Genomic DNA, 27,237 nt, shown 5'->3' with positions numbered 1-27,237 from the left:
TATATGTTTGTATTCCCGTATGCATTTTCTTTCTCTTGTAATCATTGTTTTTAATTAGGTCAGTCTAGTAATATGTGTGTAAGAAGTGTGTCATGTTTGAGCTCTAAATGCAGAATTTATAATTCTCTGTAATTCTGTGTGAATGAAACATTGAAATTCAGTATCAGGAAAATATTAAGAAACTTTATATTGTTGTTAATAAAACAGGAGAATGTTCTGCAGATATCACGCGATGTGATCAATAGACAATAGACGAGGCGTGTCTAATCTCCGTAGCAACGTCTCATTGGAGGATCGCATCTGAAGGATGGAGCCAGAATTGCTCCTTTAAAACTATGCTGTCCAAACAAGCTAATGTCAGAGTCAGAAGCTGGAAGCTGGAAGTCAGAAGTCGGTCAGAAACCAGTCAGAAATCGGTCAGAAATACTTTGACCACGGCTGAAAAGTTGCTTGGGTCATGCTGAAAAGAAGAAGTTGAGAAGATCCTTTATCGGGGCTGATTTTCCATCCAACAGCTGCCGATTTCAACCACGAGCTGCGCCGCTGATCATTCAACAGCCGTCACATCCAGACTCCAAAACCCTCTGTGAAATACCTGACCAAAGTCTCCCAAGAAGAGAGCCGCTCAAGCCAGACGCTCAGATCAGAACAGCTTCACCAGCCAGCAACATCCTTCAAAGCTTCCGCGCAACCCACAGGGCTTTCCCGAGAAGACGTCACCTGAAAGACAGCCAATCCAGAACTGGATTCCGCTGTACACGAGCCACGGAACAACCCGATTACCTCAGCTGTCAGAGCAAACGCAGGTACAAGCAAACTTCTCTCTCTCTCTCTTGCTGGAAACTGGTGAAACTCCTTTAAACCTAAAGAATCAAGCCAAAGCTCTGCTTTTGTGATTTTCCTCAGGTTATGAGTTAAGTTAGCACTGAACTTGGGACTTTTCATAACTCATCAACTCTGCGAATGTGTGTGCATGTACGTATGTGTGTGTGTGTGTGTGTGTGTGTGTGTGTGTTTAGCCTTAGTTTCCTGTAATCATTAGAAGTAGTCAATAAATCTTGTTTTGATTTTCACATATACGAGTTTCTTGTGCTGTGTGTCAAATTACTGCCTTAAACGTAAAAGATCAAGTTACCTCTTGCTTAGAATATAATAATTACAATAATAACAATAATCATAATAAAATATTGTTACTGTTGGCCGCAGAATAATATTTTATCCAGAATTGGTAAAATACTCTAACCTCAATTTTCGCTGGACGAATAATTGATGAAGTGTTAAATATTAATTTCTGAATCATTTACAGTGAATCATTTACAGTTGATTCAATTCTTATTCCCTGTTACAATTAAATTGAGCTAATAAATGACCTAAGGTACATTACATAATGGTGGAGAATGCGGGCAGTTTAATCTAATTTGTACACAAAACAAGTAACTTGTGTGATTGTATCTTTTCTATTGATCCGGGAGATAGATTAGAAACAGAAACAAGGCTTTTGATTGTCAGGATTGCACATAAGGCGCGGTGGATGAATGAAATCTGAACTCGAGTTGTTTGTCTGTACGTTTTGTTGTGGTTGTTAAAACTGCAGTAAATGAATCTAAGATTGTCTGCCAAGACGAAAAGAAAGTCGCCTGAGAGCGCACCAGGACAGAGTAAGCGTGTTCCTTGCTTTCGTCCCTTTTAAGGCCTTAGCTATAGTGGATAATATTGCGTGTTCCAATGTTATTTCAACTAAGCTAAAATCCCTGCATGGTCACATTAGAGAGTAGTTACCTAATGTGCCGCCTATATCCGCTCATTCGTGAGATGAGATATTAATACTCGTAAACACTATACGTGTCTGAGTTTGATTTGAATGGGATTATTTTGAAAATTCTTGATCAAGTATTGTTGCAGTAAATCCTGCATGTTATTGCGTGTCCAGAAACGGACACGAATGATTCAGATCGCCGAGATCTCAGTAATGTTACTATTATTAATTGCAGAAAAATATGTGGATTAATGTGCCTCACTCTAACTTGTGGGTGTTGTTCAGCTCTGAAACATGAGAAGCTGAATGGTTCATTGTCATTGAGAACTACGCCGTCAGTTCAATGATTAATGTGATTTTGTATGTTTGTTATCTGTGTGCAAAGAGTATAGAACAAGTGTATTCTTTGTTGTGCGCTGTCTATGGTTGTGCGTCACGGTCACCACGACAGTGACAGCTGTAACCCGGAAGCCCTAAGAAACCTTTTCCGGGATAACCTTTAAGTGCGCATTCGCAGTCTGCCAGCGCCATATTCAACTGTGTGTAAACAAAGCTTAGCACAAGCTGAGCTAGCTAAAACTAACGCGGTTGCATTACAGTCTATGTAAAGCTAGTAGCATTGCTAAAGGGCTAGTGGCTAGCATAGCATTTTGTGGTCTGAATGCAATGTTGCAGAGTTGGAATGACTTCTTTCTTACTGAACTTTAATTCACTCTTGTGCTTTCACCTCCCTCTCTCTCTAACTTGCACATCTATTTTTTTTTTTCTCATCTCCTCCCATTTGAGAGAACGTGACAAATGTTAAATTAATAAACCTGTTTTGTTCTCATTTGTTGAAGAGTTGTCTCTCTCCTAAATGTACTCTTGTCAGTTAAACACGGTTTTGTTTTATATTTAGCAATCATCCAGATTACATTTGAAGACATTTCCTGTTATTTGTAACTGCTCTTACTGATTTTAATGACATCTGGGAATATGAATTTTTGATTGGAAACTTTAATTCGATTTCAATTTTAATTGAAAATCAAGTTCATAATCAATTTTAGTTTAGCTTTCATATGGTATGGATATTTGTGGATTAATTTAATTGTAGTTGCTTACAAACATCTGGCAATTTTAATCATTAACTAATAATTATTGCTTTGAAATTTTAATTTCATTAGTCATTAATTAGGATTTGGGCTTCCCTAATTCAGATGATACTTGATTGATTAATTTGATTATAATTGCTCTCAATGTTTAACGCTGCACCCATTACAATTTTAATTCACAACTTCCAAATTTGAATTCAAAATTCATTTAAAATAAAGTTTAGTCTCAGACTTTCACTCCCTCAGTCTTTGGTTTAATTCATTCATTTAAGGAAAATTTTGGGGGTCTTCCTCAATACTTGGGTCAGTTAACTTGTCCTGCTAGAGCAGCAAGCTAACCCCCTAGGTGTAGCGACTCCCTAGCGCCACCACTCAGTCAACCCTGTAATTTTTCCAAATTTTGGGAGCAAAACTTCACTCTCTTCTTCTCTCTCTCTCTCTCTCTCTCTCTCTCTCTCTCTCTCTCTCTCAGCTGTCCTCTTCTGGTTTGACTACTGCTGCTGGTTTTTGGAATTGTACCTGTGAAAGTCATAAAAGCAGAGTGTTTGAGAAATATTTAACAAATATTTGGGAAACGGAACACTTCTTTTAAAATAGTATGACACTCACTTTACCTTCCCTCCTCATCCTGTTATCCTACTCAGCCTAGGCTCAAGCAGGTCCACAAGGAGACTGGTAGGCGTCCATAAACCCCGAGCACGCACCTAGAAGCGCTTTGAGTGGTGCATGGTTGTCAATCCTACTAGCTGAGAAACCAATACTGTCATTGTTATTGTTTTTCTTTCGCCCTGAAGGGAATTTTAATAACAATCACAGTCCTAGTACTTTGAAATCCTTTTCAAAACCCCTGTGTAGAACTATCCTTCTAAATTAAATTTTACAAAACTCATTCTGCAAACAGTGTTAAAGACAGAAACTTCATTTTATAGGGAAACTGGAAGCACCCCATTATTATTCTGCTCTTCGCTAAATGCTATTCTGTTGTTTCGTGCTCTTCTTTTCTCCTGCTCTTCTTTTCTCCTGCTCTTCTCTAGCTGTGCTACCTGTGTGTGCTTACTGATTCTTTTCGCAGAGACTCCGAGTTAGAAGCACATCCACGAGAGGACCTTACCTGCACATTTACACACTCATTACTCACTCCCATTAGCCCACACTTGACATTGCACCCTTACACCTTTGATTTGCCCTGCTTGTGTGTTTTGTTTCGTTGTGTTTTGTTTTGTTCTTTTCTTCAAGGTCTGTGTCAGTTTAGATCTCCCTCACAGTGCCAAAAACATGTCTCGCAAAACAGACCCTGCTGGACACTGGGAGGACATGGAGAGCTGGCTAAGTGTTGTAACAGACAGCATCCTACCTAAAGCCGCTGAAACACTAAAGCATCAGACACAGGACCAGCTGGATGACAACATAGCAAGCCTCATGAAACAAGACCCAAGCCAGAGCTACAGTCACAAAGAACTAGCCAAGATCACCGGCTCCTTAAGCCACACACTCATCGCCACCCTCAAACTGAGCGACAGGCAAGCCGCCCATCGCCAGCAGGAGCTGACACGTGCACAACTACGCATCGAACAGCTGGAGCTGGATGCTCAGGAACGACAAGAAGGGCCTGATGAAGTGGAACAAGGCGCAAAAGAGGGGATCAACAGGCTAAAAGAGACCCGAGCAGCTACTATGCAAGAAATGGAGCGAGGCAGAACAGACTACGCTGATCTCTCCGACAAGCTATAGTACGCAGAACAGCTACTGGAAAAAGCAAAGGCTGACTTCAGAGACAAGAACAGCCGAATTAAAGCTCTCGAAACTCCCCTGAATGAGTCAAGAAATGAGGTCAGCCGCCTAACACGTCAGCTTGACTAAATCAAAGAAGAGTGCGACAGTATTAAAGAGGAACTCAAGCATGCATATGAATTGCGCTGTGAGCCGTCAAGAACACGTCGGACACCAACTTCACCTTTGCCAAGCAGGACCGGCTCCCCTGTTCCTGGACTGGCACATGATCAGAAGGGGGCAGTGCCAAAACAGTCACCAGCTCCCTCCGAAGAATCCTACCTCCCCACTAAGCTAAAAGAACGTGCTCCAGCCAGCCACAGATCATCTCATGGCTTGGACCTCAGAGACCTTGACAAGCTTGCTAGAAACATTGGCAAATTCACTCCAAATGTGCCAGGTAGTCCAAATGTTCAGAATTATCTGCAAGATATTGACTTCCATCTGGAGATGAGACCCAATGTCACTGACAAAGATAGACTTTATTTGCTCAAAGCCACATCCAGCTCTGAAGTGCGCAGCTTCCTGGACCGGCAGCCTGCCCACACAAAGACTGATTACCACCTGCTCCGAGAAGCTCTCATTAAAGAGTTTGCCGACCCTGAGTCAGAACAAGGACTAGTGGCTGCCCTGGAAACAAAACAAGGTCGTCATGAATCTCCTCAAGTCTTCTATAGCCGACTCAGGCTAGCGTACTTCGGGTCTCGCAACGAACAGAATATGGAGGAAGAATTGAACTTCAAAACTCTCTTCCTGAGAAATCTCCATCCTGGGGTGAGCCACCATCTTGGCGTCCTTGCCTGTCCACGCACAATGAGTGCTCAACAGTTAAGAGACTTGGCGCACAAAGCTTACTGCAAACAGAAGATGGCCTTAGAAAAGGGCACCAAAACCACCACAGTTCTTGACTTCAACACACAGAGTCAAGGGCTGGCCCTAGAGGGCACCCAGCGTCAAGACCTCGCCAAGCCGACACCCAAAGAGTGGAATGCATCCTCGTCCAAAAGAGAGTGGGACTCCCACACTGGTACTCGACCTAAACAGAGAGACAACCGCTGGGATGGACCACGTGGAGGACAACGCTCACCGGGACGTCACTGGGAAAATTCATGGAACCAATCAAGACCTCATGAGAGTCATTGGGAAAAAACTTGGAATCAGCCAAGCTCATTTGGAAACCCCAGAGGAAAAGGCTCATGGGAATCCAAGGGAAAATGACAAACACACCCTGGAGCAACCAGCCTAAGGAATCGACGAAAAAACTCACAAAGATTCCAAGCTGACCAAGCTCAAAATGAATCCATACCAGAACAAAAGACTTCACCTTGTTTTGACTCTCAAGAGCTGATGAAAATGATGATGAAAGAGTTCTTCCAACGAAAGGAGGATAACCGGAAGTGGGAAAAGAAAGAGAAACCAGATTCCTCCTGACTAGTGGCCGGACGAGATGGCAGCGACCACCTGACTCAACACACCCCAGAGAACAGCACCTCATCTCTCTCCCAGAGAACCACAAGCACTATAACTTCAAACGGACAAGAAGTCCCACCTGAACATCCCACAAAACAGTCAGAAACTGATCCAACACCAGATGGGTCAGATGACAGCAGCATCTAACAAACACCTGCTGTGGAAACCACTCCAGTTCCTGAAAGTGCTGTCTTGGTCGTCTGCCACTCCTCCGAAGAAAACGAAATAAATACTGACATCCTACCTCTCTCATCCCAAACTCCAGTCCCACAACTCCTGGGTGATCTCATTGAGAAAGCTATAGCCAGAAAGTTTTACCTCTCCGTTATCATCGAACAAAACATCAAGATCGAAGCCCTCCTCGACACTGGAGCTGACATCACCCTAATGTCAACAGAACTCCTTGAAGAAGTCCAGAGCAGAACAAAGAGGTCTAATGGAACCTTTAAACTTCAAAGGTGTGAGCTGAACCTCCAAGCATATTCCCACACAGGCCTACAACTAAAACATGTGGCCCCAATTCACCTAACTGTGGGACCAATGAACCTTGTTCACCTAGTATACGTCTCACCACTCAACACATATCCTCTCCTCATTGGGAAGGACCTGCTTAACCACTTTGAACCCTTAATAGACTTCAAGCACCTGAAGATATGGACGCAAGTCCATGAGCCTCTGCCTCTCCAGTCAGTAAACTCCAACGAATCGCAGTGTCAAGTCACAGACACCGCCCCTCATCTACTGACTGACGATGCAAGTTCAAAACCAAGAGCAAGTTCCACTTCAAGCAACAGGAACCAAGACCCATTCCTCTGCTCATTGCAAGCGTCTGACTCAGACTCAGGTTCCCTCTGAATCATGACTGCCATAAATGTCCAAGACAAAGATCTCAATGACCAAACCGATGCCCTTGCCAAAGCAGGTGCATCACATGGAGAGCCTTGGAAATTCCCATCCCTCCCACCCAACCCTTCAGTTGCAGCCATAACCCGCCACCAGCACGCCGCTGGCGCGCAGACCCCCGCCTCCTCCCATGTTGACCTCTCACTTCAGTTCACTGCTGATGATCTCCTCACCCTCCAAGCGTCGGATCCAACGCTGCAAACAATTGTCGCTCACATTTCCGACACGATAACTCATCCCATTTCCACCTCCGACCTATCCAAGTCCTCTGATCTCCGCCACCTTCACTCAATCAAGCACATGCTGCATCTCAAGGAAGGCGTTCTCACATATGTCCCTGAGCCCCTAACTACGCCAAAGCTTGTAGTTCCTCAGAGCCAAAGGGGAATAATGCTGACACACGCCCATGATGCACCATGCGCTGGACACCATGGCGCCAAGGCCACCTATGAAATGCTCAAACAAGTAGCATATTGGCCTGGCATGCAGCAAGATGTGACAGAATATGTAAAAGTATGCCTGGGGTGTTGCCAGTTCCAACCGGCAAACCCAAACCACAAAGCACCACTACAACAGAAAGGAATGACCTTCCCATGGTCGGACCTCCAAATAGATTGGGTAGGACCCCTGCCACGGTCAACACGGGGTAACAAATACTTCCTCACCGTGGTGTGCGAATTCACAAAGTGGGTAGAGTGTCTCCCAGCTCCCAATGATACAGCAGAAACAACAGCCTGCCTGTTAATGAACCACATCTTCTCAAGATTTGGACTGCCTTTAAGAGTCAACTCTGACCGAGGAACCCACTTCACTGCTGAGGTTATGCAGGATGTATGGAAACTCCTGGGCATACAGGCCAAGCTTAACATAAGCCATCATCCAATGTCCTCAGGGCAGGTCGAACAGGCCAACAAGACAGTGGCAAGCATGTTGAAGAAGTATGTGTCCGCCAACCAAAAGGATTGGGATATCAAGCTCCCTCTGGTACTGATCGCCATAAGGGCCACCCCTCACCGGTCTACCGGAGTAGCCCCATTCGAAATGATGACAGGGCGACAAATGACACTACCACTACACCTGCTGTACTAACCTGGTGACATGAACCTCGTCACCGCCTACACCACTCACCAGTATCTGGAAGAGTTGCATCAGCACCTGAGAGCGACTTTCGCCTTCGCACAACAAAACCTCCAAAGAAGCACGGAAGGTCGTAAAGCCTACTACGATAAAAGGGCCTCTTACCAAGAACTCAATGTCAGAGACAAAGTGTGGTACTACAGCTTTGCCCAGCCAAGGCAGAAAGCTCCCCATCGCCTGTCAAAGAAATTCCTACCTCACTGGACAGGACCACATGAGATTGTGGACAAGCTCTCACCTGTCGCCTACCGAATCAAAATCAGACAAGGTCGCAACAAGCCTGTCTTTCTAACCAGATAAAGAGGCACCAAGGTTCCAACCGACAGGAAAAGGGGGAGGTTCAAACCCACTGACACAGACCGACAATACCTACTCTACACCACACTAATGACTTTGTCATTTTAGGGAAAGTTTTTTCTTTTATTTTTCTGGTTTTGTTTTACACAACACTTACACATGCTCCTCCACAGCACTGCTAGGAACAACCTCTAGTAGAAAGGAGTTGCTTCACACATGTGACACTCACTTTGCTCTAGTAAACTCAGTGTCCTCGTGTCTCCTTGTGTTTTATTTTCTCTTTCCTTATGCTTTCCCTTCTCCTCTTTTGCTATCATCAGTCTTCCTCTTCAGCTTGCCCATTATCGATTCGAATTATATTTACCGGCTCAAAGATGTTGTGAATGTTTGATTTTGGCAAAGGAACACCTATGTCAAAATACACACTCCTGAGGTCGTGGCGTACCACGACAACAACAAACAGTTGTACCTTGCCCCAAACCTAAAAATGTGTACACTCATTAAAGACATTTATTACCTTTGCCCGAGTAAACCATTCGTATTTGATAATACCGAGGGCTTCTGCGGCCTAGAATCAATTAGACCCGACACTAGCTGCCACACGCATTATCCTGCCTAACCAAACTCTCTGGATCAATGTCCCTAAGGGCTCGATCCTCCACATTGACGATCTTGCAGTGTATCACGACGATGAGCACTAGGCTGAACTCGAAATCTCACCGTACTTCAAACAGCATTCCTTCGTCCTCGATCCAGAATCGGAAGAGAGGATCAGGGAGGAAGGAACGCAACTTATAGATCTCACTCCTGTTGATACAGCCTTAGAAGCTATAGCTCGCCTTCCGCCCGCTGGCGTGTCATTCATTCGGTCTTGGTCTACTGCTGACACAGCACTTTGCATCTCTACTATTGTAGGATATATTGTGACCTTGACACTGGCCTTCATCCTGCACAAGCGAGTGAATGCCGTGCAAGAATCTTTCGCTAGATGCACGTCAGGCGTCCCGCGCATTTTCCGACATGATAGAACTGACCAAGAACCTGAACGCGAGAACTCAACCAACCTGATTGAAATTACGCCTCTACCTCCTCGTCGAACCACTGACAATTAGATTAGTCGAAACCACCAATTACAACTGATCTTAAACAGTACGACCCTATGTTAGTTGAAGTGTTCCGAACCCGTTTAATGCAAGATACCCAAGTCCTTCACCAGAATTCAGTCAGTGATGGAGATGTTGTTTGTGTCTTGTGTGTGTCTGTTCTCTCTCTGCCTCTTGTTCCAGTGCCTGCCGACGTTCGCACCAGGAACCTCGCCAAGCAAAAGGGGGGCTCTGTAGGGACTCGTTCGACAGACGTTACCAAATGGCTTTATCAGCCAGAGGCATGATTGAACAAAGCTTCATTTGGTCCAAAAGATCCATTTCCTGACAGGAAAAACCTAGCCTTAACAGAAGTGATGACACGACTTCTTTTAACAAAGGACTCTGTCTAAAGGACTTCTTTGCTCATCAGCAATAAACTAATCAGAACCTATCACGTGGGTCTGATCACATTAAATCTATTGATTCTCTCACAAAACCCTCTTGTATTATCGGACGGAACAGGAAAACACCCATCAACGGATTTAAAGACAAATCTGTCCTATCAATACCTCCCTTGTTTGAGTAATCCATCCTGACCCGGTCACTCGTGACTCCAGTCAAAGTTTAAACTATGCTTAAGGACTCAATCTTGAATCTCAAAAGGGACAATTGTCGATTACTTAAAGTATTAACTATATCCAGAATAACATTTGCTATGATGTGATTACTAATATGTTGGAGTCAATGCATTATATGTTTGTGTTCCCGTATACATTTTCTTTCTCTTGTAATCATTGTTTTTAATTAGGTCAGTCTAGTAATATGTGTGTAAGAAGTGTGTCATGTTTGAGCTCTAAATGCAGAATTTATAATTCTCTGTAATTCTGTGTGAATTAAACATTGAAATTCAGTATCAGGAAAATATTAAGAAACTTTATATTGTTGTTAATAAAACAGGAGAATGTTCTGCAGATATCACGCGATGTGATCAATAGACAATAGACGAGGCGTGTCTAATCTCCGTAGCAACGTCTCATTGGAGGATCGCATCTGAAGGATGGAGCCAGAATTGCTCCTTTAAAACTATGCTGTCCGAACAAGCTACTGTCAGAGTCAGAAGCTGGAAGCTGGAAGTCAGAAGTCGGTCAGAAACCAGTCAGAAATCGGTCAGAAATACTTTGACCACGGCTGAAAAGTTGCTTGGGTCATGCTGAAAAGAAGAAGTTGAGAAGATCCTTTATCGGGGCTGATTTTCCATCCAACAGCTGCCGATTTCAACCACGAGCTGCGCCGCTGATCATTCAACAGCCGTCACATCCAGACTCCAAAACCCTCTGTGAAATACCTGACCAAAGTCTCCCAAGAAGAGAGCCGCTCAAGCCAGACGCTCAGATCAGAACAGCTTCACCAGCCAGCAACATCCTTCAAAGCTTCCGCGCAACCCACAGGGCTTTCCCGAGAAGACGTCACCTGAAAGACAGCCAATCCAGAACGGGATTCTGCTGTACACGAGTCACGGAACAACCCGATTACCTCAGCTGTCAGAGCAAACGCAGGTACAAGCAAACTTCTCTCTCTCTTGCTGGAAACTGGTGAAACTCCTTATAACCTGAGGAAAATCACAAAAGCAGAGCTTTGGCTTGATTCTTTAGGTTTAGAGTTAAGTTAGCACTGAACTTGGGACTTTTCATAACTCATCAACTCCGTGAATGTGTGTGCATGTATGTATGTGTGTGTGTGTGTGTGTGTGTGTGTGTGTGTGTTTAGCCTTAGTTTCCTGTAATCATTAGAAGTAGTCAATAAATCTTGTTTTGATTTTCACATATACGAGTTTCTTGTGCTTTGTGTCAAATTACTGCCTTAAACGTAAAAGATCAAGTTACCTCTTGCTTAGAATATAATAATTACAATAATAACAATAATCATAATAAAATATTGTTACTGTTGGCCGCAGAATAATATTTTATCCAGAATTGGTAAAATACTCTAACCTCAATTTTCGCTGGACGAATAATTGATGAAGTGTTAAATATTAATTCTGAATCATTTACAGTGAATCATTTACAGTTGATTCAATTCATATTCCCTGTAACAATTAAATTGAGCTAATAAATGACCTAAGGTACATTACAGTGGGCTGACGTTCTACCCCAGGTTTAAAACCATGTTTGAGACCAGACAGCAGATAATTTGTAAAGTTAACATCAGGTTGATGAGATAATTCATCAGCTAGGTGAGAAAATTTTTGCACTTTTATTTACAGGTTTCAGTACCAGACATACAGTGCTGGCATGGGCGCCGCAACAGTAGTTGCAGATATGAAGATAGCGGCAGCGTTGTCTTGGGCATTTCCCTTTGTTGAAGTTAGTACATACTTGCCTGTTTGCGGCTATGTTTGTGACTCTGTTATTGAAAGTGTGATCCTCCCTAGCGGGTCGCGGAACATAACTAGTAGATTTGATCGGGTTCTGTTCTGGGCAGGGAGGAATGGTCAAGGGATATGCAAATTGAAATTTGAGATGTTTCGGCATCCGAGGAAAACTCTGTTATGGAGATTAGTGTCCAGTGCTCCCCAATAAGGACACTGGTTCCATTGTGAAACACGAACGGCACATTTAGCAGAAAAGAGTTTATGATATGTATAGGAATTTCTACCCCCATAAGACAGCACAAACTCCGCTATGATGGAGAGATAATCATTCAGCTTGCGCCGTCTATGGGGAAAAGCAGAGCATATTATTTTGGTATAGCGGCTGAAAGCAATACAAATTCCTGACAAAGACAGTATGTATGCATGAGGAAGTCTGTGTATTGTTTTTTAAAGTAAAATATCGCCGCAGTCCACCTGGCGATTGGACTCTGTTGGAGGAAATAAGAACAATAAAGAGCCTAAATCCATGTCCGCACCTGAGAGGATTTTTGCTCTGATATTGTTTGCCACTGGAGGAGGTTCTGAGGCGACAGCGTTTGGAGGAGCTGATTGTGGTGTTGCTGAGAAGAGAGAGAAGGAAGATCAAGTACACAGAGAAGTATTGGGGAGGGGGGAGGCATCCTCAAGCAAAAATCATCTCCTGGGACAGGTGAAGGAGTAAGAAAAGGTGAAGAGGTGGGGACGGGAAGGGGAAGAAATGACATCAGCGCTTGTGCCACTAGCGGAGGCATCCTCATGCTAGGGTGAGCATTTGGCACTGGAAAATACTGATAAGGAAAAGGGTAAGAGGTAGGAGGAAAAGGATGAGTTTCAGAAGTTGTGTTGCTTGCATTGCAGTTGGTTGAAGCATGCGGTGCGGTGCGGTGGTGGGAGGAGCTGTGGGGAAGAGTTGAGAAGAAGACGAGGAAGTTTCAGCAAAAGAAAAATGTATTTTTAGTCCTTGTATTAGATCTACTACTAGATATATTTATGGAGATAAGTCATAAAAACCCACCCTGTACAGCCATGATCAGCTGTTTGGCTGAGCTCTCGATGTTGTTAAGGAAAGGCCGAAGCTCATCGGTTGGTCACATGACCTGCGGTGCGCTTGCGGCATTCTGAAAAGTCGTGATGTTTTTATCTCGCTGCGGCATAGGCGTGTCTGGAAAAACGAGCTCGCCGCACTGAAGTAAAGCTAATGCAAGGGCTAGAAATCAATTTATCCTTTGCTGAACCTTCCTCGTCGTCGTGGAGAGCGCAGTTCTTGCATAGCAATGACAGACGCCATGGGAGCGCAAGCACTTGTGGACGAAGAGAAAGCAGCGCAGCCACTCTTTCCACGCATTTTTAGACACGATATGTGAACGGCCCCTTAAACCACCAAAACGCACCCGATGCTACCAATAAACGTTACCGATGCTCAAATGGCAATCTTGGACAAATGTGGCTCAGCTGTGTGAGCAGAAGCGCTGCCAGCTGTCTGTTAAGAAATAGAATAGTGTACAAATGTATTCAGGGATTGCATTTGTTCAATACAGTGTTGTTCAGTGCAATATTTTGATATTATTTAAGCTAAAATAAAGTAAGGAAAAATATTTGCACTAACTGTTAAAAACTAATACTGAATGTAACAATGACAGAGACACTGCTGTTTACATTTTTTGTAAAGTATAACAAAGTAAATTTTTTTCCTCATTAATATACACACAGAACCCCATATTGACAGAAGAACACAGAATTGTTGACATTTTTGCAGATTTATTAAAAAAGAAAAACTGAAATATCACATGGTCCTAAGTATTCAGACCCTTTGCTGTGACACTCATATATTTAACTCAGGTGCTGTCCATTTCTTCTGATCATCCTTAAGATGGTTCTACACCTTCATTTGAGTCCAGCAGTGTTGGATTATACTGATTGGACTTGATTAGGAAAGCCACACACCTGTCTATATAAGACCTTACAGCTCACAGTGCATGTCAGAGCAAATGAGAATCATGAGGTCAAATGAACTGCCTGAAGAGCTCAGAGACAGAATTGGGGCAAGGCACAGATCTGGCCAAGGTTACAAAAACATTTCTGCTGCACTTAAGGTTCCTAAGAGCACAGTGGCCTCCATAATCCTTAAATGGAAGACGGTTGGATGACCAAAACCCTTCCCAGAGCTGGCCGTCCTGCCAAACTGAGCTATCAGGGGAGAAGAGCCTTGGTGAAAGAGGTAAAAAAGAACCCAAAGATCACTGTGGCTGAGCTCCAGAGATGCAGTCGGGAGATGGGAGAAAGTTGTAGAAAGTCAACCATCACTGCAGCCATCCACCAGTCGGGGCTTTATGGCAGAGTGGCCCAACGGAAGCCTCTCCTCAGTGCAAGACACATGAAAGCCTGCATGGAGTTTGCTGAAGGCAGCTGACTGACTCGTGAACAGGAACATAGTTTGTGTAACATTAGCAACACATTATTAGCTGTTTGATAATGTATTCAAACAAAACGCTAATCATATTAATTACCGTTATGTGTCTGACGTTGTAAAGAGCGATACCATTTTGCAGTGTTTACCTCAGTAGTTGACTGAGTGGATCTCGTCTGTGCTCATGCGAGTGAGTGCAGGCAAGGCTAATTAGCATATTCATATCTGTGTATATGAAATGAGGCAAGGGTGTAGGGATACATTCAAGCTTTTTCAAGGCATTAACATTTTTTTGTCCGAGATTAAACTTTTCCCATCCGATGACAAGTCTTGTTTCTCCCTGTATCCTCCATCACAATCTGCCATGCCTAGGACTATTCCTTCTCCGTTCGACACCGCTGCCGAGCCCCCGGCTTCGTTGCACCTTAGCCGGCCTGTCCGAACTGCCACTCGTACACCAAGATGCTGAGGTTTGCCCTTGCCCCTGCCAGCAAAACATTCACCATCCTCCTCTGAATCTTCGTACACTTTGATAAAATAAAGCTCAGCTGTATGACCTGTACGTCTCTTTGCAGTTAGCCAATCCATCTCCTAGATCCACTCCAGCCCCGAAGGTAGCAAACCACACAACAGGCATGAAAACGGGTCAGGGGTGAAAAAGGTGAGAAGGATATTACCCCTTAGGGGGGTCCGAGGGGGAATGCTCCCACGTAAGAAAAAATTAAATATTCCACATTTTAAAGCATCAGTCTAATGCATTTTGAGATGCTTTTTTTGCCAACCTGGGGAGAGCTGGAGAAACTTAACTTCAGCCATGAGTCAAAAATGATTATGGCCTCCTTACTAAGTATTATGCAAGCCATTTCATGTCAGCCTGTGACTGGGTCTAACATTTACAGTATATTTGGGGGAAGAACCTAGCGCTATGATTGGTCAAACTCTTCTTCTTTTGCTGTTGCTTGATTTGAGGACTGCGCATGCACAGAGGCGTCATCAGGTTTTTGCGTAGCTTAGAGTTACAAATCGTACCAGCGTACTTTGAAGTCAAAATGCGTATCCGCTACGTAAATTGCGTACAGGTTGGCAGGTCTACTTATTAGAACAGTGGACCACTTTACCTTCTGCCTTGTCAGTCCCCTCACCTCAAAATCTAACTCCTCAAAAACGGTAGCATTAGCTAATAATTTTCCACCGGAGCTTTAACTAGCTGGCTAACGTTGTGTTCTCTCCTGCTGTGTTCAGTGACTCAATTCATCAAGCTGTAGCTAACGTTAGCTAAGTCTATGTCAACAGAGCTCCTGGGTAACTTATATACCAGAAAATATTAAAATTATTGAAACCATTCAGGGCTCAACGCTAAGGATTTTTTCTGCTGGCCCAGTTGGGCCAGTAGTTCAAATTTTTACTTGTCCCGCCTGAAATTTAACCCGCCAGTAGGTGGCAGCGAATCACTGTTAATGAGCGAATCATTGAGATTCAACTGATTCATTCAAGCGGCTGATTCATTCAGGAAGTGTTGCTCAGGGACGCAAAACAATTCTGTGGACTTTGGAACTATTTTCGTTGGCGAAATACAGCGAAACAGACGATTCGGTGTCTAAAATGTAAGTCACTTGATATTAAGTTCTTTTTCATTAAATTGTATGCTGAATAAAATCAATATCACATTTGTAATCATGCTAATATTTGGAGAAAAACGGAGCTCTTTGTGTAATATTGATTAACTTTATTAAATTATATATGAAATATATACAGGGCCCTTTTTGCCCCTTATCTTGAATTTTGGGGGCATTTTAATAGACTAAATCACGCAGTGAAAGCGTACACTTTAATATAAGCACACAATACTCTAACTGTAGGTAACAATAACTATGCTGTGTCTAGTAACATTAGACTGTTTTTGTAAAGTGAGGGACATACTCGATAATTTCAGATCGTTAAATCAACAATTAGCCTACAATATTATAGACGATATATAACGCACACCCTACAGCACTGGCCCGATCGGGCAAGTGACCGGTGCGTCTACTGTCCCGCGCGTCGTTCACACTGGCCCCGGGCCATCGGGCAGTCCTTATTGTCGAGCCCTGCCATCACTCACCAAATTCAGTCAGGTAAATCGCCGAGGCCAGGCGTGCTTTCAGCTTCTGATGGTGGTCTTCACTGGTGATGCAAGGCCCTTCGCGTTAATATTTCCATGCACTCACGCGCCCTTCTGGCACGCGCATCTGTTCACAGTTCACTGAATCGCAGGTCGCAGTTCACCGAATCTCGCGCTCCCTTCTGGCACGTGCACCTGTTCGCAGTTCACTGAATATGAACACCCCCATCCCCTCGGGATAAACAGAGAGACTGATATTAGCATAGATGCCATTCTTCTTCTGATGTAACGAGTATATCAGGTTTTATTGGAAGTGTTCCTGGTTCCGGCTGACCTAATTCATGCAGCCTAACAATCCTTTAAAGGATGTGAAAATATAAATTGATAATTTGTTATGTGTATGCCAGGTTAAAGAGATGCGTTAGCAAGCTCCCTTCGGATGCCATGTGGGCCCTCCCAGTCGGGAGATTGGAACCATTTATGCCCCTGTCTGATGCCTGAGCTGCAGTTCCCTCGTCTCCTGGACTCCACTTCCCATGATCCTCCTGTTTCCTCACCTGCACTCACTTCCTCGTCATCTCCCCATGAGCATTCATCACCTGCACCTGGACTTCATCATCTGCACTCCCTTTATAATGGACTCACTCCCTTCACTCCTTGTCTGATCTTGTTGTTAGTTTGAATGTGTGTAATATGTGTTTCTCCTGTGATTGTCATTAAATACCCTATTTGTGGATTTCTATATACGTCTCATTTCTTCAGCACCAGCACACGTAACAGCAAGCTCCAGTCAGGTACTGTGTGGGTCCTCCCGGTCGGGCAGTTGGAATCGCTTGTAACCCCATTTGACTACTGGAGGAGCTCACCAGTAATAAATGAGAGTACTCTGGGTTTGGGCCACATTCCGAGCTTGTTGCCTTCCCCCAGACGAATTTTAACGAATGATGCTGTACAATCTAATGTATTGAGTTCTCTGGGAATCATAATGCATGTAACATATATTCATTATAATCGAATGATGTTACAGAAACTTTTGCTTAATGTAAAACAACAACAAAAACATAACCATAACCATTAACTACCACTAAAATCAAATGATAGGGTTGTTAAAAATGTTGTTGGAGCCCCAACTCAATAAGACTGGTGTAAATAAAGGAACATTCTTCACATTCAACAAATCAGCAATCTAAATATTTGAAAGATGTTTTTATTCAGCTGCCGCTCATAACTTTGAGTTTTGTGGTGAGGCCTTGTATTTGTGTGACATATCCCGCCCATCTTACTCAAACTTTCAACACAGTGTAAAAGTTAATTAGGCTTCAGTGGCTTTGACATATTCAAATGCTCGTGAATAATGCACAGCCATTCCTTACTTTGGGAAGCCAAGTGAAAAACACTCAGAGTCTATTTGATTTAATGCAAGCAGTGTTGATTGCCCCCTGGGACAGCACGTCAACCACCAGCTTTACCCGCTCGTCATTCTCTCATCCCTTGCTGCTGGAGCGACAAGCACTCAAAGCTTGCTTGGAGCCTGGATACGAATGGAAATGGATGGAGCAAACATACCGACGACAACGGCGAGGTCATTTCGCAGATCAGAGCTATAATGCCTGCAGAAGAGCAAACTCCTGTCACATCTCACAAAAACCAAATCAATAAAACATGTCACCTGAAATCACTGCCATGTTGTTGCCGGCTGATGACAAGCCCGCAAATACCATCGCAACCATTAAATAATGAATCTGAATTATTTTTTTTTAGAATGACAATGGGAGGCTTTGAGATGATGTGGGCAGATGCCCGGCTATCACAGTTAGAGACTTGTGAAGTCATGGTGAGGTTGATCTTTCCATGCATGCAATGTGAGACCTGATGATACAGAAGCATCGGTCAGGTGGTTTAGCTGTCAAGGCCCAGTGACACATAGTCACCATTTAACATGTCTGTTTGGTTCATTTAACATGTGTTTGTTTGGTTCGTCTGCGGTACCCACACATTATCATGACTTGGATATTCCTTTCAATTCAGAAGCTTTTGTTTCTGCTTTTAAAAACAATTACTTGTTAGTTTGCATTTTAATTACATTAATAACTTAAGTTACATTAATAAAAAATTAAGTTACATTTAAGTTACAAGTTACATTTAAGTTACATTAATAACTTAAGTTACATTAATAAAAAATTAAGTTACAAACAATAACCCAACTAAAAACATTAGGATCAATGAGGATGAAAAAACAATTAGACCCTTTTTACTACTTTTAGTTAATTTAATCATCAAATAAATAACGTTAAAACAAAAAAAGACATTTTACTGTTATTTTCTTATTTCCTTTAATTTGAAGTTTTCACTGTACTTATTCACCAATAATAACAAAACTCAAATATTATAGGGTAAATGTCAAATATGGATGCTTGAGAAAAAAACGTGTACCTGTAATTTTTTTCATTTTGGTTATAGGCTTATGTTTATTAAAAAGGTTTATTTAATTAGGCTGTGTCAAATGTGAAACTGTGTAAAAAATAACGGAAACACTTTACAATAAGGTTAACTACATTAACATGAACTAACAATGAAAAATACTTCTAAAGCATTTACTAAATGTATGTTACTGTTAATTTTAGCATTTGATAATGCATTATTAAAATAAAAACTGTTGATTTTATGGACTTGAGCAAACATGAACTAACAATGAATAGTATTTGGTAACACTTTAGAATGGTAGTAAAGTAGTTGTTGCAGCATTAATGTTTAGGTATGGGGTAGGATTTAGGGATGTAGAATATGGTCAAGCAGAATAAGGCATTAATATGTGCTTTGTAAGTAGGGTACTAATAAACAGCCAATATGCAAGCTTACGAGCTACTAGTTAAAAGTGAGAATGGCGTGAGCCCTACATTGGTCGATCTGATTGGTTGAGCAGCTTTCCAAGAGTGCTGGCACGTTTCACTGTTTGTTCATTCTGCTTGTTTGTGTTTGCGCGATGCTTTCTGCAGGTAACATCGTTACGTCAGTAGGTGGTGGCAAGTGACTTCTTTGAGACATTTTAATTATTCACTAATCGATTCGTTCGCAAACGCTAATTCATGTTCGCAACGCTAAGTCCGAATTGAATCATTTACTTTGTTCAAAAACACTGAATCATTCAGAAACAAAAAACACCAATACTGTCTTCCTCTGTTTTTCAGCAGTTATTCTGTGGCTTTGTTTAAAACTATTTTGTTGGCAGAGCAAAAACAGACTGTGTATCTAAAATGTTACTTGTTGTCTAACCCTAACCCAATATCACACAAAACTTCAGACATATGGTCCTCTCTGTTATATAATTACTACCTTGTTTATTGTTTCGTCACATTACAACAAAATGATTTTACCTTAATACACGTTGATATTTTACAGCTGTTAGGACGGTTTTCGCGGGAAATTGAATACATAAGCCTGCGTCGTGTAACATAATTTGTAGGGCTTTCGGTTAGCGTGAAGTTTCAAGGTTGTAATCTTTATTATTTCATATATATATATATATATATATATGTATATAGTTTTTAATTTTTAGAGTCGCAGAGATGCTTTTGACCACAAATATCTAATAAAAAAAAGTGCCACATGGCAGATTAAACAAAAGCTACATACAATTTATTTTGAACTCAATTCAAGATTACACTACGGAAAAGTAACTGTTCATGTAAATCAAGATGAACCGATGGTCTATGAATGGGGCATTTTTAGGTTATGCTTGTAAAATATTCATGACTTGAAACTTTATCTTGTAAGGATAGGGACATGACTTTATCATAAAAGGTATCATAAACAAGATTAGGGAATATCATGACACAGTTGGCACAAGAAGACTGTTTACAATTTTGCCAAGACTTACAAAAAAGTATGCACTGTTAATCTGCGTAATGAACGAGAAAATGCCAGAGAGGTAATGGATGCCCGCCACATAGCAGATAAATAATTGAGCGTCTGGGGGAACAGGAGAGGTGGATGGGATCGGATGGTGCATTTGTGTCACTGCACTGCCTGGCTTCTCTTTCTGCAGCCACCGGCATAGTCACCACGTCAACCAGCCAAGGAGGAAGAACAGGTGTTTACTTCCAGTGGCCAACTGCAATGCCATTCATTTATTCACCAAACCAATTCTAGCTGGTGGATTTTGCTAGGGAATTCAGTGGTGCTCGTATAAAATGATTTCATTACACTTTTTAAAATTGAATCTTGTATGTTTTGCTAGTCCAATATATATATATATATATATATATATATATATATATATATATATATATATATATATATATATATATATATATTTCTTTTAATATAGAGTTTGCAAATCATTTGGTATCAACCAAAGGACAACAGCTAGCTTCATGAATCTCCATATTTAATAGAGATGTTAAAGTGTTTTTATTGCTCAAGCTCTTGACAGGGCAGGTGAGAGCAGCTCTGTCAGACTCCACAGCCAATGAAGTTTCGGGGTCAGCCAAGGTGAAAGTTCGTGCCAACGACCGAGAGCCTCAACTTTCCTTCCAAGTTAATGTCATCATATTTGCCACGGAGATGTTCTTTAATTGTATATAGAATTTTTAAAGATTTTTTTTTTTTCAACTTAGCACTAATTTTGTATTTACTAATACACTAAACATTTTACACAGCTTACGCCTATTTCTAATGACATTTTAAATGGAAATAATGTAAGCTATAAATTATTGGACATCCTACGTAGGCCTATTAAAATACACAAAAAATATTCTTTGATTATGCATTACATTTGATGCGTGAGATCATTTAGCTCAGGGGATATAATATTGACAATATAAAACCAGGAATTACCTAATTATTATTTATTATGTAAGAGCGCTTTCATATAACAATACAATTTATAGAAGTTTAAGAACAAACCGTCTACATTTGGTTTTCCATTTTACAATTTGAAAAAAAAAAAATAATAATAATTATTATATTAATTATATAAAATAATAATTTATTATTAATTACATTCACGTTTTAAATAATGCACATTAACATGAAAAAATATCGACAATAAATTTATATATATATATATATATATATATATATATATATATATATATATATATATATATATATATATATATATATATATATAATTATTAATAGGTATGTAGCATCATTAAAAAAAGAAGAAAAAAAAAGAAAATTGAAATACTGGCTAACGTTTCTCATGTGGTAAAGAAGCTTGCGCTTTCCCGACTGCATCTTGTAAGTTGAATACAGGAACAGGTGGAGGCGGGAGGGCGGTGTGAGGTTGGAGGTGGGGGGAGAGCCCGGGAGGCGCTGCCAATGGAAACAGCACACACGAGGAGCGTCGAGCCAGAGCACAGCTTCGCCTCCATGTCAGGTCCACTCACCTGCAAGGTGCGCAACGAAGATGATGGCCATGAACGGCAAGCAGCACTTCTCCATGCACCCTGCGCTGCACCCGAGCTCCGAGGGCATGCGGCGGGTGTGCCTACCTGCCCCGCAGGTACGTCTCACGCTAAACTCCTCGTATTGTCTCCATTCTGTCACTTTGAAGTGTTTTGAGTTGCTCCCGCTTCCATCCCTCCCTCCCCAGCCTCTCCTTTCCTTCCTTTGACTCTCTCTCTCTCACCCACATGTCTATCCAAGCAAAGCTGCTGCTTTCATATTAATTTTTATGACCTGTGCTTTGAGGAGGGTGCTTGGGAATGTTCTTTAATCCAGAGTTGACACAATTCCCCACTGACTACCATATGCGCGCTCTTGCCTGCAGCTCCAGGGCAATATATTCAGCGGCTTTGATGAGAGTCTGCTGGCCCGCGCTGAAGCTCTGGCGGCGGCTGACCTTGTGTCTCACGGCAAGAGTCACCCTTTCAAGACGGACGTCACCTACCATACCATGAGCAGCGTGCCCTGCACCTCTTCTTCGTCCACAGTGCCCATATCCCACCCGTCATCCAACCTCCCCTCGCACCATCACCACCACCTCAGCCACCAGACCCTGGAGGGGGATCTGCTCGACCACATTTCCTCGAGTTTATCGGTCAGCGGCATGGGTGCGCCGCCGGATCCGTCGGTGATGACCACTCAAGCCCACCAGCACCACCTGCAAATGGGTCACTTACACCAAGCCATGGCCATGGGCCACCCGCACACCCTATCGGTTCACAACGGGATGGCGTGCGTCAACGACGTGGAGTCCGATCCTAGAGAGCTGGAGGCGTTCGCGGAGAGGTTCAAGCAGCGGAGGATAAAGCTCGGAGTGACCCAGGCGGATGTGGGCTCTGCCCTCGCCAACCTGAAGATACCGGGGGTCGGCTCGCTGAGCCAAAGCACCATCTGCAGGTTCGAGTCCCTAACCCTTTCCCACAATAACATGATCGCCCTCAAACCCGTCCTCCAAGCCTGGCTGGAGGAGGCTGAAGCGGCTTACCGGGAGAAAAACGGGAAACCAGACCTTTTTAACGGGAACGAAAGGAAACGAAAGCGAACGTCGATCGCGGCTCCGGAGAAACGATCGCTCGAGGCGTATTTCGCCATCCAGCCGCGACCGTCGTCGGAGAAAATCGCTGCAATCGCGGAGAAGTTGGATCTAAAGAAGAACGTGGTTCGGGTTTGGTTCTGCAATCAACGGCAAAAACAGAAACGGATGAAATATTCAGCAGTGCACTAGTGCTGTTAGAGTAAAGGAGACATTTTAGGAACACCACAGGGATCTAAATATCTTCTTTTAATTATTATAAGCCTATAAAGACATTTCATATTGCGTCCAATTGATGTAACCAGTGTGCGAATTATTCCAGGGGGTCTGTACCCCTAATAAAGGCTTGACTCCCCCTCACAAAGAAAACAAAAGCTCTCTGTGTAAAGGATCTCAAAAGTATGTATTTTTACATTTCAGTATAACCTCAAAAGTTACATTTAGTCGTTCAAATCGCGTGTGCCTGAAGTAACCATGGCATCACTAGTTGCTTGAGCAGTTTCTGTTAAGATCAGTATAGGACACACATCGACGAATTGACATATAGTCTAGCTAAACTTAACATTTCGGTTTTGTCTTTCTGAAGACTAATAAACGTCTTCGGTTAGCTACCTGTGGTAGTGGCGCCAAAAGGCATTTTGGTTTGTGCAAAGTCGAGAAACCTCAACAAGAAAGTTAGTGACAGAAATTTCTCAAACCCAAATCAACCCAACGAAGGCCATTAAATAATTCGCACACTGTGACCTACAATTTTAAACAAACTTGAAATTATATTGATTAATCTTTGGTCACAGTTTACATTACATAGTTCATGTAACACTAATGAAAAACATGCAGCACTTAATGTGTAATTATTTTATGAAGCTATTGCTATGGTTATGAATTAATTACAGCAACATGCACTGTGTAACATGGGCATCGTAATGTAAATTATTTATTCTTTTAGTAAAACAAAATAAATATTAATTTAGCTCTACATTAGAAAGCAATATTGTTGAATCCTTAAAAGCTTTAATTTAAAATAATCAAACTTTGAATACACTTTCCAGGAGATTAACTGAACGGCTACTAAAAAACAAACAAACTTTGTTTCAGTATTATCACACGTGAAATTATATTTTGAAGTGTGTACGTGTGTTTTTGGTATTTAAAGACTTATTTATATTACTATACAATTTGCGCACAAGGTCTACCTTATGTTACTACAGTATCACATGAAATGTCCTTTGAAATTTGTGTACTAGCGTTTGTAATATTCGCTTGAATGTTTTGTCAGATGTGACTGCATACATGGTGGAAATCACATGTTCTCACAAACTGTCACGGAATATATTTTATATTTATATTTTTTCGATCATCAGTTGATGAAGTGATTCTAATATGCACAAACTGATGGTGTAAAGAATGCTGCTATTTGATTTAGCCACTGCAACGACTTTCACTTTAAACTTCACTTTACAAAATGTGTGACTTTGAATGTTATTTAATAAATTGTTGATTTTTTTTTTTCAAAATCTCTGTGGGAGTTTTATTTTTTTTAATTATTTTAATTACACAGAAAAACAGGACAACGTGCCTGGTTCATATCACGTCAATATAGGAGAACATTTCAATCTCAACAATAACATTTAATTTTTGTTAAAATATATACGCACTTGAATTGCACAATTTTCATCTTACATAAACTACTTAAAACGAAAGCAACTCGCGTCAAAATCATTGTAATATCATTAATTTTTAAGACTTGTGTTGTTTTATTAATAAGCTTTAGTTCAATTGTGATTAAACATTAATGAACTAATGTAGACTAAACACCACCTAATTTAAAGAATATTTATAGAGAGAACAAAAAAAACAAAAAACAAAAACAAAATTAAAGTCAACTTTAAGACTTTTTCCTCTTTTCTAATTCTGGTTGGCAACATTAAGCAGACGCCGCTGAATAATAAATGTCTGTCACGGCTTTGTGCAAAGGGATTTGAAATTATTAAGTAATGGCGATGCAATATTAATTGTATATTGGTATAAAACAGGCAGAGAGCTGAAGGGAGAGTTGTTAGTCAGGAAACGCTTCTTACAGGCTCAAGGGAAGGAGGAAGAGACGCTGTTCAGGTAAGACGATGATCATTCGAGTCGTTTTTTGTCTGCAGTTCACTCTCATGTTTCAATTGTGAAGTTCTGTTAACGACTATATGTTGTTGTAGATGCTGTATACAAAATGATGACGATGATGTTAATTAGATAGATATTATCTTGAGAAAGACATTTATTATTTAATGTTTGTATGCAATTTAAAGAAAAAAAGATCGATCAATTTATAACTAACACGTTTCCGTTAGTTAATTTGTTTGACTAAATGAAGAGTTCGTTTTAATTTAAGAGTTCGTTTTTAATTTATTACTTCTGAGCTTTTAAGAGCAGAACAGCTCAGAAGTAATTATTATTATTTAGTTTTTGCATTACACAAAATGTAAAATAGTTGTGTATGGTGTTTTATTTGATATATACGTTTTAGTTATTTCCTCTTTTGTGACAAAAAAGGGTAAAGATTTGACAATGTATCGGCTATACAGCTTAAAAAACTAATGCTCAAATATAGCCTCAATAATAGTCAGTGTGGGTTATTCTTTTTCTTCCTTTTATTTGCAATAGCATGACATGGTGCACAAATTCGTTTTGGCATCTATTAAATATTACTTTTTAAGCATAATATTAAGTAGTTACATTTCATTAAAAATTTAAATTTATTTTACGTTGTTCTCTAAAGAATTGTTAAAAAAAGGCTTAAAATATAGAGCAACAACGTTATAGCATATATATATATATATATATATATATATATATATATATATATATATATATATATATATATATATATATATATATATATACACACACAAAGCACTGTATTTACCCCCAGCCTAAATTCTAATCTTTCCTAACTGCCAAGAAGGATCATCAGTCCAAATTTATAGTTAAACTAATGGGATTATGAAGGGTGAAACTCATTGGAGAAGACGGATCATGAATAATTAAGAGCAGTAATACTTTTTTAATATCATAAACATCAAACAATGGTGTAAACCAATCTAAGTTGAGCACAGAGCAGTGGCATGTGGCCAGTGGTGGGGACTGAATTATAGATGATCTGCTGAAAGGTAGAGGCCTATGGCCAGTAACTCATGTGTCATAAGGAACAGCCTATGGCACGCTGGAGGCTATGTTCAAGTTGCTTCAGTTAAGGCTATTTGAGTGTTCTTCATCTTTTCACCACTCAAATATTATAAAGGGGTGTAATTTGGAACCCATGGAATACTCATACTCTGATAATAAACTGGACATATCTTTTTATTTGTTTCGTGAAATCGTGAACATTGAAATCCTCATAGGAACTCTAGATTGGAATAACGTCTTAGTAACTATAATTTTAGAAGGAATCATTTAGATTATTATCCTCAATCTCTTGATAGAACATCTAAGTAGCCTATAACTGAAGAACATTTTTATATTCAAAGCAATAACAAACTCTAAAATGGCTATTCAAAGGCCTACATTTATTTTTATAGTACAGAATTTGAGGTGAGACATGCGTGTCTGTGAGAGAGAGAAAGTGAATTCATGTTTTTATTTCAGAGCAAAGAAGATCTGACAGAATGAGGGTGGAGGCCATTCAACCCTCGACAGTCTCTTGGAAGATGTGGTGAACCCCCTCTCCCTCTGCGGGACAAGCGGTTATTCTTGTGCCGACACTCCGAGTCTGCGTATGAGAATGGCAGAGTTAAGACACCGGTGCTTTAATTATTCATACAGTGCCAGCAGCAACACATGAGAATGTAGCCAATGCGGAGGAAGACAGCGAACCCGGTGTGCTTTATTAGTCCGTTCCTATCATCATCACACGCCAAGCCACCTTAGGCATTTGCCCGCGGTGTCTCAAAGCGATAACTCAAGGGGTTATCCAAGTGGATACTGTTACCGGGAAACTTGAGGCTGTCCTTCAGAGGTGAATTTTGGGCGCGTCTTCAACGGATTCACTTTGTAGCCTACTTCAATGTCAAGCTCACTATCATGGCAATTCGTAACTATTTTACGTTTTGGCGAATTGGTGGCTAAATTGTATGAATTTGTAGGCTACAATCTGCTTACAGTTAGGTTTAGGGGTAGATCTTAGTAGTTTTTTTCCGCCAAACAGTCACGAATTAAGAAATCCGAAATCGCCAACTCATAAAACATTAACGCTGTCAAAATTATTGGGATGGCCAATCAACTCAAAGTAGGCGGGGTTTAATGTTTACAGAAGCAGAACAAGAAATCCAGCGGTAAGCT

General features: G+C 41.3%; 1 protein-coding gene and 1 pseudogene across 1 annotated transcript; both read left to right on the top strand.

Annotated features, from left to right (window-relative positions):
- The first annotated feature begins 4,122 nt into the window (after nt 1-4,122).
- LOC137013171 (uncharacterized) lies at nt 4,123-6,048 on the top strand (annotated as a pseudogene).
- Nucleotides 6,049-21,840: 15,792 nt separating this feature from the next.
- Nucleotides 21,841-23,103, top strand: pou4f3 (POU class 4 homeobox 3). Its single transcript, XM_067376628.1, has 2 exons — nt 21,841-21,936; nt 22,204-23,103. Exons 1-2 carry the CDS (start codon nt 21,841-21,843, stop codon nt 23,101-23,103), a joined length of 996 nt encoding a protein of 331 aa, XP_067232729.1.
- The last annotated feature ends 4,134 nt before the right edge of the window (nt 23,104-27,237 follow it).

Source organism: Chanodichthys erythropterus, chromosome 22, assembly GCF_024489055.1.
Source record: "Chanodichthys erythropterus isolate Z2021 chromosome 22, ASM2448905v1, whole genome shotgun sequence".
NCBI classification, from domain to species: domain Eukaryota; kingdom Metazoa; phylum Chordata; class Actinopteri; order Cypriniformes; family Xenocyprididae; genus Chanodichthys; species Chanodichthys erythropterus.
The sequence above is the reverse complement of the archived record's forward strand: the minus strand, read 5'-3'. Positions and strand labels throughout refer to the sequence as shown.